This window comes from Cetorhinus maximus, unplaced genomic scaffold (assembly GCF_964194155.1).
Source record: "Cetorhinus maximus unplaced genomic scaffold, sCetMax3.hap1.1 HAP1_SCAFFOLD_1432, whole genome shotgun sequence".
Lineage (NCBI taxonomy): Eukaryota > Metazoa > Chordata > Chondrichthyes > Lamniformes > Cetorhinidae > Cetorhinus > Cetorhinus maximus.
In genome coordinates, this window is record NW_027597373.1 from 42,065 (window position 1) to 55,979 (window position 13,915).

At 48.0% G+C, this 13,915-nt stretch overlaps 1 protein-coding gene across 1 annotated transcript in view; it reads right to left on the reverse strand.

Moving 5' to 3' along the window:
• Positions 1-13,915, reverse strand: part of LOC144676213 (transient receptor potential cation channel subfamily M member 1-like) — a 64,470-nt gene that overhangs the window by 37,301 nt on the left and 13,254 nt on the right. Inside the window, exons 5-14 of the mRNA XM_078536700.1 lie at positions 13,024-13,148; positions 11,808-11,979; positions 10,508-10,682; positions 9,582-9,705; positions 8,481-8,553; positions 6,957-7,057; positions 5,072-5,221; positions 4,846-4,980; positions 2,611-2,661; positions 422-562 (exon numbers count right to left, since the gene is read on the reverse strand). Of these exons, the coding sequence (XP_078392826.1) occupies positions 422-562; positions 2,611-2,661; positions 4,846-4,980; positions 5,072-5,221; positions 6,957-7,057; positions 8,481-8,553; positions 9,582-9,705; positions 10,508-10,682; positions 11,808-11,979; positions 13,024-13,148 (1,247 nt within the window). The remainder of the gene's footprint in view (positions 1-421; positions 563-2,610; positions 2,662-4,845; positions 4,981-5,071; positions 5,222-6,956; positions 7,058-8,480; positions 8,554-9,581; positions 9,706-10,507; positions 10,683-11,807; positions 11,980-13,023; positions 13,149-13,915) is intronic.

Sequence of the window (13,915 nt, forward strand, 5' to 3'; positions counted from 1 at the left end):
TTCTCTGGGAAATTATGGAGGAACAATAAATGCTGGCCTTACCAGCGACACTCACACCCCTTGAATGAATGAAAACTCTCTTCCTAACTAATGAAATTGGCTAAGTGAACATAGCCTGAGAATGGATTCCAGTTACCATCTCTTTATCCACCATAGTCAGAGCAGGGCTGGACACTGGACCCAATGTGGACAGTTAACACAGGGTGCGCTCCAGCAAGTCCATGTTGGGGAGTAGGGGGGGTGGAGAGAGAGCAGGTCACCAAGATCATGTCCTTTGGATCACTTGCTCTTATCCTGGCCAAAGAGTGACCACTGACCTATAGTGAAGCACGGGAGATTACAAGAGAAAAAGCTTTGAACAGTTTCCATTCCAATTCTGTATTAAGTAGTTGATTTTACTAAAGGACAGGCTTATGTTTACCCGCTTCGGCCCAAATAAATTATTGTAGAGTGTGCGGAATGTTTTTCTTGTGTAAGCACAGCGATAGGCTCCTCCCATCAGGTACTCTATGACCAACCCAATGTCAATCAAACTGACGTGGTAATCAGGAGGCAGGTTCCCCTGTAACAGAGAGAACAGAAACAGTTACCCCAAACATGTATTACCCCAAAACACAACCCCAAACCAACAAGGCACCTTGGTGTTATAGACCCCAAGAGAGGAGTCTCAGTTCATTTTTCACTCCCTAAACAGAGGCTGGAATCACCACAAGCCAGTGAATGTTGCTCCCAACCCCCCGGCAGAACTCTCCTTTTGACAGTTGAATGGGTATCAAGTCACTAACTCTTCATGACCACAAATGTTTTACGTATTTAACCATTTCTAGTTTGACAATGTCACTTAGCTTAATGTATCTCACACTGTAACTCTCCTCACCATTGCTGTTAACTTTGTGTTACCCAGCACCCTACCAACCGGAATTCTCTGCTAACCTGAATTCTGATGTTCCCCTAACAGGAATTGTCACTTGACCTACTGGAAGCAACTACAAAGCTATCGGGAACCCGCACCTGTACACTGTATTATTTCGTACTTTATGTTTTAATGCGCTGTTGAGGATTAGAAGTAAATTGAATACTGTACTTCATTTCCTCAGTACTTGCATATTAATTCATGCTACAAGTATTGCACTGTATTCCGTCGGTAAATGGCACACTCCATTAACTGGCATTTTTGATTAACCAGCACCACCCCTTCCCTGCACATACCAGATAATAAAGATTTTACTGTATTATCCAGCTGTTAGCAGGTGTCCAAAATGCACAGACATCATGGGATAGGTCGTCTGCAGTTGATGCTTTTGCTGTGTTTCTTACACAGATTTAATCAGAATTAGAAAAATATCCAGCCCACCAATGAGGCCTTTTGCATGTTTGAAGTGTTTTCCTTGCTTACAAGAAAGCAGTCGAATTTGAACTCAACGCAGTAAGAATGTGAACCAGCTGGAGTTGTGTTAACAATCTGACTGAGTCTGTCAGACAAACGTCACTAATCCCTACAGTCTTGTTAAAGAAGCTACCAGTGCACAAGTTCAAACCCAGGCACCAGGGCGTCACTAGAAGGGTTTCCAACCCTCCAGGGTTGACCTGAGTTCTCCAGGAATCTCCAGGACAGAGCTCTGTGCAGCCCTGGAGAAAAATCATTGGGACATTAAAGAAGACTTTTTTTTTGTCAGTTTCTTTGAACCAGGTATAAAAATATTGAAAATGGGAAGGTTGAAATGTTAGGCTGACAGTCAAGCACCATTCGATTGGGTAATGGGTCTTTTTGCTTTCCAATTGGCATCGGAAGGAAGTAGGTCACAAGGATAGATGTGTTGGCCGATTAATGGCAAGAGCGTGGGGGCAAGTCATGTGATGAAACCTTTAGGAATACATTTAATCACAGTTGGCAACCCTAGTAACCAGGCAGTTTGCCTTTACCCTCGGCACTCTCCACTAATCACAAAACAGAATTAAGTGCAATGTATGCTGGGAACTGACCCATTAAAATGAATCCCTTTCCCACACAATTTCCCCCTTTCTTCTCCTGACAGTAACAGCTGAGCTGGTAACGCCAACACTGACTCCTCCCCCACATTGTCTACTCCTTCAGCCTAACACCTCCCTGACACTGACATCTCCCCTGCACTGACCAATCCTCCCCTACCCGACAATGACACCCACTCCACTACCCACACTCTGACTCCCCCCACCGCCCCCCCCACAATTTACCCTCACCCACAATGAACTCTCCCTCCCCAAACCACTCACTAACCCCCCCCCCTACCGCACCCCCTGTCCACACATTCACCCTTCCTTTGCCCACACACTGACACCTATTTCCCAATCCCACACTGATCTCTTCCCCATGCCCCAGTACAGCTTCTCCCTCAGTTCATTATCTCACCAGATACACATCTAAACGTCTCGATTGTGCATTGTTTAAACATCCTGGCTAATAACCAAGCTCAGAACTTAATCCATCTCCTAATTGTCTCCTTACTTGGACCCCTGACCCTGTTGTATTCCCTGACCCCTCTCCTGATTGCTGATTTTCATGTCTGTTGAGATTGAGAGAAACCTGCAGAGCAATCAGCGGGCACCAGCATTAATTACAGCTGCTCTTACCTTTTTGACGTCCCTGACCAGGTAATGCAGAGTGTTGGGGGGGCCCAGTCTCTGGAACAAAACCAAAGTCATTACTCACTCATGTTTCAGATGCACCCACATCTTTGCACCAGATTTCCCTGCCTTAACTCCTAACATCTCATCCATAAGGCCAATGCCCTGGGTCAGCCCAGAGAGTACAGCACCAAATTTAACACTCTGTTCCCATGGCCAATGAAGAGGAAAACTCTCACACACACCCCCGACACACGCGCGCACACACCCCCCGACACACACACACCCCCGACACACACACACACCCCCGACACACACACACACACACACACACCCCCGACACATACACACACACACACCCCCCCGACACATACACACACACCCCCGACACACACACGCACACACCCACCGACACACACACGCACACACACACCCCCGACACACACACGCACACCCCCCCGACACACACACACACACCCCCCCCGACACAGACACACACACCTCCCCGACACACACACACATACCCCACCGACACACACACACGCACACACACACACACACCCCCGACACACACACGCACACCCCCCCGACACACACACGCACACCCCCCCCGACACACACACGCACCCCCCCGACACCCACACGCACACCCCGACACACACACGCACACCCCCCCGACACACACACGCACACCCCCCCGACACACACACGCACACCCCCCCGACACACACACGCACACCCCCCCGACACACACACGCACCCCCCCGACACACACACGCACCTCCCCGACACACACACACGCACCCCCCCCCGACACACACACGCACACCCCCCCGACACGCACACGCACACCCCCCCGACACGCACACGCACACCCCCCCGACACGCACACGCACACCCCCCTGACACGCACACGCACACCCCCCCGACACGCACACGCACACCCCCCCGACACACACACACACACGCACCCCCCCGACACACACACGCACACCCCGACACACACACGCACACCCCCCCGACACACACACGCACCCCCCCGACACACACACACGCACCCCCCCGACACACACACACGCACCCCCCCGACACACACACACGCACCCCCCCGACACACACACACACCCCCCGACACACACACCCCCGACACACACACCCCCGACACACACACCCCCGACACACACACACGCACCCCCCCGACACACACACACACCCCCCCGACACACACACACACCCCCCCGACACACACACACCCCCCCGACACACACACACACCCCCCCGACACACACACACACCCCGACACACACACGCACACACCCCCCGACACACACACACACACACACACCCCCGACACACACACACACACCCCCCCGACACACACACACACACCCCCCCGACACACACACGCACACCCCCCCCCCGACACACACACACGCACACCCCCCCCGACACACACACGCACACCCCCCCGACACACACACACAACCCCCCGACACACACACACACCCCCCCGACACACACACACACACCCCCCCGACACACACACGCACACCCCCGACACACACACACCAAAACATACAGAAACACAAACAAAACATGCAAACAAACACACACACACACCTAAGCACACACAGTCATGCAGAAACACCTTTGCTGCAGGTGCCACTGGACAGTGATCAGGATTAGGCACCCGGCCTGATTTCCTTTCCCTAACCCAAAGGGCCCCAAGCTTAATGTGGAGAGGCCTGAGATTGACTGGGGATGAAAGCAGGGGCTTTCCTGGTGTGTCACACACTGGGTTGGGCAATAACCCCCTCCTTTGACCACAGGCTTCATTTCCTGCAAATTAAAGACCTTTTGGTCCAAATAATTTTATACTTCAATAATTCAAAAGGCCACCAGAATGGCCAAACTTCTGCCTCTGATTAGTCACCATTGTGAGTGAATTGATGTTCCTCCTTCTGTTTAGGCAATGTTATTTTCTCCCTCTCTCACGCTGCTCTGTGCCTTTCTCACTGTCAGTGGGCAAGTGGAACCACAACTTCCAGTCTTCAGGCAAGGCTGGGAGCTCAGAAGAGAAAGAGAGAGAGAGAGAGAGAGAGAGAGAAATAGGGACAGCATGGCTTATCATGAAACTGATCTTATCTATCAGATGAAGTGTTACTCCAGCACTCTGGCTCCAGTCTGTTGTTTAAAATCTTACCCTATGAATCACAATCTATGTGAGGGGTGGAGACTCACCGTGTTGTAAAGCTCCTCTAGCCGAGGGATGGTTAAGAAGTTATGAATATTGACTCCATTCTCAATCAACAGCTTCACAAAGTCCACCCGGTCCAGAACCAATGCATCTATCATGGCTTGTTCCAATGAGTTCACCTGCAGCACCAGCACAAACCAGTTAACACAAAGGTAACACCATCACACAGTCAGCAACGAGGCAGTAAAGCTACGACACTGTGGTTCTCACCCAGTTCAGCAGTTCCAGTTTCCGTGGGTCAGTTTCCTCTTTCACCTCGTCTTTCCCTCTCTTTTTCCCTTTTCCCTTTACTTTCGTCGCTCGCTGTTTTAGAGATTTTTTTGATTCCTGAGTAGCAGGTCCAAAGCTGCTGCCCATTGGCTGAAATGCAGAGGCAGACAAGGACGTTGACACTTAAGGGACCGGCAGAGGCAATTTAAATACCAAAGCTACTGACTAAGCACTTCATTTAAACTCATCATTCATTCACCCTTTCTAATTCTATAAGGTGTCAGCTGTGCCTCAGTGAGTAACACTCTCATTGCTCAGTCAGTGTCATTCACCTCCTTGTGGATTGTGCCTTTGCAAAGAGGGTCTGGAGAGAGATGCAGTGGTTTTTGTCAAGGTTCATCCCGAGCAGACCCTGTGCTCTACGGGCTGTTCCCCAGGGGGGACACACACCGAGACAAACATCAACTCCAGCTGGAGGATCATCAACTCGGTGAAAGACGCTCTTTGGTCTGCCCAAAACTTGTTGGTCTTCCAGCGCAAAGAGTTGTCCCCGACCGAGTGTTGCAGGCTGGCACATTCCAAGGTCCAGGACTACGTGCTGAGAGACGCACTAAAGCTTGGGGCAGCCGCCGCAAAGGCGCAATGGGGAAAGGTCGATGTCTAAGACCTTTCTGCCATAGTGCACCGAGGGGCTGGGAATTGTATAGACCCCTTGAGCTGAACAGCTCACAATGAATATATGCATTGAATACTAATTATATTATAATCGTATTGAAGCACCTCAGAGAGCAACATGATGTATGTCGATAACTCCAATACCACTGCACTGTCTGACTCTCTGTATTGACCACATTGAAATGACTGTCGTATTCATTGATTGTATTGAAGCACCTCACGATCCATGTGTAAAAATTGAATCTGATTGCACTCTTTATGATGGCGATTTTGAAATGTTTTGTAATGTCCTTCCAGATATTTTATGAATAAAGTATATTTTTCAAAAAACAAACACTCTCATTGCTCAGTCAGAAAGTTGTATGTTCAAGTTCTATTCCAGAAATTGGAAAACATAACTCAGTGCCGTATTGAGGGAGTGCCACGTTGTTGGAGATGTCTTTTTCAGATGAGACATTGAACTAGAGCTCTGTTTGCCCCCTCAGTTAGAATTAAAAGATTCTCTGGCACTATTCTGAAGAACAGCTGGCGAGTTCTCCCTTATATCCTGGCCAATATTTATTCCTCAACCAACATCACTAAAACAGATTATCTAGTCATAATCACACTGCTGTTTGTGGGGGGTTTGCTGTGTGCAAACTGGCTGGCACAATTCCCACATTGCAACAGGGACTACACTTCAAAAATCATTCATAGGCTGTAAAGCATTGAGAGGTATCCTGGGAGCTATATAAATGCAAGCTTATCAATTTCTGTATTTTACTTTCCCTCCCCCAAACCTTCTGTAGGAAATCACAGCCCTCCCACCCCACTCTGCCATGGGGAAATCACACCCCATCCTGGGATACAGCCTGGTTGATAGTAAGGGCTGTGGCCAAATTCCTCATATTCCACTGAGTTGTATCCTTTTATCAGATAGCTAACATCTGACTTGGTAAATGCGGGCTCACTCTTAAGTTTTAAGAATAAATTAGATAGGTACATGGATGGGAGAGGTCTGGAGGGTTATGGACTGGGTGCAGGTCAATGGGACTAGCGGAATAATATTTCGGCACAGACTAGAGGGGCCGAATGGCCTGTTTTCTGTGCTGTGGTGCTCTATGGTTCTATAGCTCTATGAACGTGATGCCACTGTTCTCTGTAAATGTCACTAAAGCTCCAAAATCTGAAACGCCTGAAAAGGCCAAAGGATTTTCTTTTTTAGTTTTACCGGCCAGTGATTCCCAAAGACAAAGATCTGATTGCGGGCAATATCCACCCTGTTCCAGGCCATTGCCAGACTCAACTGGTCTGGGGCAGATGCATTTGTACCTAGAACAGAAGAAAGTAAAGGTATGAATTAAAACAGGAAAATCCAGATTGGGATTGGTGGGGGGGTGGGGGGGTGGGTGGTGTAATCTGCCAACAGTTCAAAAATCACGTGTCTGTCCAAAATGTTCATAACGGTGAGACAAATATGAGGTTTGTGAGATTGTGATGTTTTGGGACTGTGTCTTTAAATTTAGGGTAAAATGAAGGGAATAACGTGACCTGTCCTGAAGTCTGTCCGGGTGAAGTGGCTGTTCAGGTTAATGAGAGGCCCAGATTGCTGGGAAGAAGGTGCAAGGTGCATTTGGAGACAATGGCAGCAGCATCTGTGCTTACAGTGGTTAGGCTGCTGGTCTCCAAAGTGCCAGGAAGGTGTTGAGAATGTCAGGTTGTGAACAGTTATGCTTTAAGCTGCCTCTTTAGTTCCAAGATAAAAGAGAGTTGGGCTCTGAAGGATAGTTAATCAGCATTTCTGCCTGGATATAAGGCTCATGTAATTCATGTTGGCAGGGAGATGGGCTTTGAGAGGGAAGAGTTCCTTAGATATCCCTGAAACTCTCAGACACAACCAGTCTGCCAGGATCTGGGAGAGAGAGAGAGCAGTTAGAGGCCGAAAGTATCCAAGGTTCACCATGCAGGAATGCAGGTGGGTGCTTGCGCTTGGATTGAAAAGACCAAATTCTTGTGGATTTAAATCAGACTGGAGGATTCACCTAGCTTTAGCTAAAGGAAGGAATCTCCAGGGAAACCCATATTGTGAAGGACAGCTCTGGGGTTAAAAATTACCAAGAGTGGAAGGGAAAAGAACATAAGTAAACCCATAGCAGCTCATAATCACTTGGGGCTGGGTCTATGAAAACTTAATGTTTGCTTAAAGGACAGTGTAAAATATACCAGTGAAGTGTTATTTTTTCTAGTTGTGTTTAAAGTAAAAGGGGGGAGCTTGATTCCAAAGTATAACCTACAAAAGCAATGTTTAGCCAATAGTGCTTCTAGTTTTTTTTTAATTACAGTAAAAGTCATGTCATCCTTTCAGATATTAACTGGAAGTTCGAATTTGTTTTTTTAAAAGGTTAATGGTATCTACGGAGATCGTGCCAATTGTTGTTTAACCAATTCCACTGTCCTAGACACATTAAATACTCGCCATGCACCCACACTCGCCAAGTGCTCCCAGCGCACCAAACTCAAGTTCTTGAGAGTATCTAATTGCTGACAGAATTAATCAAAAGGAAACTGGAAGTAATTTCACAAAGCACATGCGGGAAGTGGAAGAGAACTGAGCCAATCCTCTTGGGATTTATTTCCCTGCGACATACATTTCACTTATGGGATTCTGCTGAAAAATATTCTAATGCAGGTGAGGGAAATAATAGGAGGATTGAAGAACAGAAACGCAAGGACAGCAACGGGTGAGGTTTCTTACCTTTCAGCAGTGCTGTCAAGATGGCAAGATCGATGTCCTGCTGTCCTTCCGAACCCATTCGAAAAACTGTGATCTGTGAGAGAAAACCACAAGGCCTGGACCATCGGCATCACAACTGGATGGATAGGCTAGTGAGTTAACCTAACTCTAATGGGCCATTAATTATCACCAATAGAAGGATCGGTGGTAAGTTTTTACCTACCCTGAAAGGATACAATACAAAAATAATACATTTTTCCATTTTTGAATTTCCTCCCCCAAAGGCTTCCATGGACACCAGCTTCCCACGGGTCACCCATCTGTCAGTCTAGATAGTAACAGCTGGCTGTTGATCACAGAGGGCCTCACAGCTAAGCCCAATCTTCTGCTTCCCCATGCTGTAAGGTACTGAGGTTGATTAAAGAGTTGCCAGGCTGAGGTCAGAGATCAACTTGGAGCCAAAGGTAGAGAGATTTTGCAGCACTAACAGCACGACAGTTTATGGCAGAATGGTGAACAGCACCAATATAAATGACAGCACAGAATCACAGAATTGTTACAGCGAAGAAGGAGGCCATTCGTTCATTCTGTCTCCAGCTCTCCAAATAACCGATTCACTTCATGCCATTCTCCCACCTTTTTCCTGTAAAACCCTGTTCATTCTCCTGCACGCTCATCCCACATTTACACACACAACAGCCCAGCGTTTACACACACACACAAACAGCCCAGCGTTTTTACACACACACAAACAGCCCAGCGTTTTTACACACACACAAACAGCCCAGCATTTACATACACACACAAACAGCCCAGCATTTACACACACACACACACACACAATCAACCCAGCATTTACACACGCACACACACACACAATCAACCCAGCATTTACACACACACACACACACACACACAATCAACCCAGCATTTACACACACACACACACACACACAATCAACCCAGCGTTTACACACACACACAACAGTCAAACTCTTTTATGAACAAATTAAAAAGAATGCAAACGGAATATAAATAAATTAACTAAATATGAAATTCAACATGTGGTGAATAAATGTGGTGGAATCTCTTGATGACAATGGTTTCCATGATGGCACTCACTAAAGCTTTCTTCTTCATACACTCCATGATGCTGACAAACAGTTGCTGTGCCTGTTGTCGACTGTAGCTGAAGGTTTTCTGTACTGTGACCATGAGCTGATCTCGCACCGACTCACTGATTATCCTGCACAGAGCAAGTGGAAATGACTGACCTGTGAGTCGGCCCCTTGTGAATCAACAACAACTGGCATTTATATAGCGCCTTTAACATAGTTAAACCTCCCAGGGCACAACACAGGCATGTTATCAAATAAAACGTGACACCGGACCTCATGAGGAAACACGAGAACAAGTTACCAGAAGCTTGGTCAAAGAGATAGTTAACTCACTTAAATTAAGAAAGTGAGGGAGAAAGATTGAAGGAGGGAATTCCAGGGAATAGGGCCCAGGCAGCTGGAGCCACAGCTGCCAATGGTGGATTAAAATTGGGGCAGCTCAGTTCCAAAACTGGAGGAGTGCAGAGACCTTGCAATGTTGCAGGGCTCGAGGAGATTTGAGAAGTAGAGAGGGCTGAGACCGTGGAGGGGTTTGAAAGCGAGGATAAGGATTTTAAAAGGATTTGGGAAGAGCCCAGTGTAGCTCAGAAAGAACAGGGGTGATGAGTGGACAGGACTTGGAGTGAGTTAGGATAGGGACAGCAAAGTTTTGGATGAGCTGGGATATTGCTGTGAGCTGGAGGACAGGAACTGTGCTGCAGGAGGGGGTGGTTTCCAATTTGAGGATTCATATTTTTCCCAAATTCAGATCAAAACATGGGTCAGGTTAGTTGTGGACAAATAAAAGGAATTTTTGAGTTCATCAGGGGTCAAAATGCCGTCGCACCCCTCCATGCTTTTAGGGTGACACACAGTCTCTGTTATTATGGGTTGGATGGTACTGGGCTGTTCTGGGCACATTGTGAGGCTGTGAGTGATTTAAAGCCGTACCCTCCTTCTTCTGAGTACTTGTGTGCGAATGCCAGGATGTCGGAAGCTCTCCCACTGCCGTCACAGACCACCACTGGCACAGGAGGGTCCTCACGGAGACTCTCCAGTACAATCGATATCACATTGGGACCACCTTCCACGATCAAACAAACGACTGGCACTGCCTGGCCAAGCCCTAGACACAAAACGGTGATACATAAAACCAGGAAATCTCAAACAAAATACACACCATCTTTTAGAAAATACAAGCCAGTAAGTTTAAAAATAGCAATATACGGGGCTGACCGGGAGAGAGGTCACACACTGACTGCCACACCCTTCAACCAAACTCAGCCGAGACCAATGCCATGAAAGCCTTAGCCATCTGCTAGCTGTAAGAGGGCTGGAACTCGAGACTCACCCTGTCCCGACAGGACTGGGGCTACAAGACAAACTCGTCTGATCTCAAAGTTAACCTCAGGAAACAGGCCGCAACGTAGCGGTTATGGTCACAAGAAAGCATCTGAGGTTGGAACTGAGGCACATTAATAGGAAGGTGTAGAGAGAGCTTTACTCTGTACCTAACCCTGTGCTGTACCTGCCCTGGGAGTGTTTGATGGGGACAGTGTAGAGAGAGCTTTACTCTGTACCTAACCCTGTGCTGTACCTGCCCTGGGAGTGTTTGATGGGGACAGTGTAGAGGGAGCTTTACTCTGTATCTAACCTTGTGCTGTACCTGCTCTGGGAGTGTTTGAAGGGGATACTGTAGAGGGAGCATTTCTTGGTATTTAATTTGTTGTGGAGGCGGAATGGTGTGTTGTTGGGATTGGACAGGTGGAATTGCATGTCGTTTAGAACAGAGTGTGGTCCTGAATTGGGAATGTTGCTATCAATATAAGGAAAAGGTGAAATGTATTCCAATTCCAGGATTCATTAGATCTTACCATTAACCGCCATAATTTCACATTCATTCCATTTCCCAAACAGAAAACAGTGGACCTAAAATTCCTAAATAAGCAATGAGCAATAACCATGAGCGACTGATAGGTTTCCAAACTTCAAATAAATTGCTTGTCTTATCGTCAGTTGATTGTCACAAAGGTCTTTCATTAGAGAACAAGGCTGAAAGGTGAAGGAGTGAACTGAAAACAGTTGAGTGATCCTTTGTCCTCCCTGCCTTATCAATATTCCCAGGCATAGGATGAGAAAGGGAAACCCACTAGCCACTGAGTCTTTGTGAACTGTCCTTAACACAAGTACCATAGCACAGCCCACTAGAGCTGTACAAGTTGGTTACACTTTGTGCTGAAAAATTCCTTACGTGTGTTGATTTTCTGCAGGGAAATGTGTTTCTCTAGCTGTCGCCGAAGTCTAACCTCAGCTCCATACTTGCCCAGGCTGCCATTATCAGGCAGGATGAAGTGCGAGTGTGTGTTGCTGAGCACAGTCAGTTTGCTCAGAGGGTTGGACATTGTTTGATAGGGTTTAGTGACCTGTAACAAAAAAAAAGCAAAATATTAGTGACCTACCCCTCTCCTCCAACCCTCAGCGACCTGCCCCCTCCCCCAACCCTCAGCGACCTGCCCCTCTCCTCCAACCCTCAGCGACCTGCCCCTCTCCTGCAACCCTCAGCGACCTGCCCCTCTCCCCAACCCTCAACGACCTGCCCCTCTCCCCCAACCCTCAACGACCTGCCCCTCTCCCCCAACCCTCAGCGACCTGTCCCTCTCCTCCAACCCTCAACGACCTGCCCCTCTCCCCCAACCCTCAGCGACCTGTCCCTCTCCTCCAACCCTCAGCGATCTGTCCCTCTCCCCCAACCCTCAGCGACCTGTCCCTCTCCCCCAACCCTCAACGACCTGCCCCTCTCCCCCAACCCTCAGCGACCTGTCCCTCTCCTCCAACCCTCAGCAACCTGCCCCTCTCCCCCAACCCTCAGCGACCTGTCCCTCTCCTCCAACCCTCAGCGATCTGTCCCTCTCCCCCAACCCTCAGCGACCTGCCCCTCTACCCCAACCTCAGCGACCTGACTCCATCCAGATTGTCAGTGACTTGACCCTACCCCCAACTATCAATGACCTGCCCTGCAGCCTGATCATTAGTGTCTCACCACACCCCCACTAACAGTTACCTGTGCCCTCACTATCAGCTGCCCCTGTCCCCTGACCATTAGTGACCTGCCCCCCAAATATCAGTGACCAATCCCTGCCTCCTGTTAGTGACTTGCCCCTGCCACTCTCAGTGACACCATCCCCTACCCGCAACCTACCAACTAAGGCTGACATTGGACCATTAACTGACTGGGTGATTACCTGGAATGAAGAGCTGTCCCTGAAGAATTATTCCATGAAACATGGAAAAGAATCAATTCAGAAATAGGGTTCCCTGATTGGGAGCTGAGTTTGGGTTCCCCTGGCCTTTGCTTTAGGTCAATCCTACATTTTAGGAATTTGCAAAGTTTGAGAAGTTTCTGATCCTAGTCACACTGAACGCCATGGTCACAGTTCCTGACACCAGTTAGTGTTTTTCATACTTACATCTTTCCCAATTAAATCCATCTTGTTTTCTACAATGCCCCAGGGAGCAAATCCAATTGCACAAATTCTTCCACAGGATTTGGATGAATGATCTTTCAAGGCATCTCCTACATGACGTATTACTCCTTAGAATCAACAATAAAGAACTGTCAGCCCTGAAGAGTGTTATTGATGTACAAGGCGGGGGGACAGGGAAGCCTGAGAGAGTGGGGAGTGTGGAGTGGTGGGGGCTGACAAGCCAGCAGTGGGCAGTGGGGGAATGGTGGGGGGAGGTTAAGGAGACAGTGTGGGCCGGGGGGGGGTAGGAAGTTCCTGGGGGTGGGGTGCAGGGTGGTGCTGTGGGATGTTAATTGTATATTGATTGTGTTTAATTGTATGCAGGTGGGGAGCATTAACTGGAGATTCACTTGTATCCTATAAATAGGAATAAATAGGAACAAACTGAAATTGTACTTGGGGGGTTTGGTATTTGTTTGCAATGTACAACTCTGTAAATAAATGTTTATAAAAAGTGTGTAACGATTAGCTCCAGTCCTATCCTTCACTGCTTGCCTTTCAGGTGTAACAGGGGAGTGTGGAGGATTACGAAGAACAAGCTGGAATAAGGGGAGAAATAAGTTCAGAAAGAAACTTTAATTCACATAAAAGATCAGACTTCATGCCAGTTCCCAGGTACCTGCCCCAGATGCTACTTGACCACCAGAGGTGTAAAAGGATGTGTGTGTGTGTGTGAAAGAAACACCAAAGGATAACAGGTGACATGATAGATATTTTAAGAACACAACAAATAGGAGCAAGAGCAGACCAGTCAGCCCTCGAGCCTGCTCGATCCACTTTCCTGCCTGCTCCCCATATCCCTTGATTCCCTGAAAGGTCAAAAATCCGTTGATCT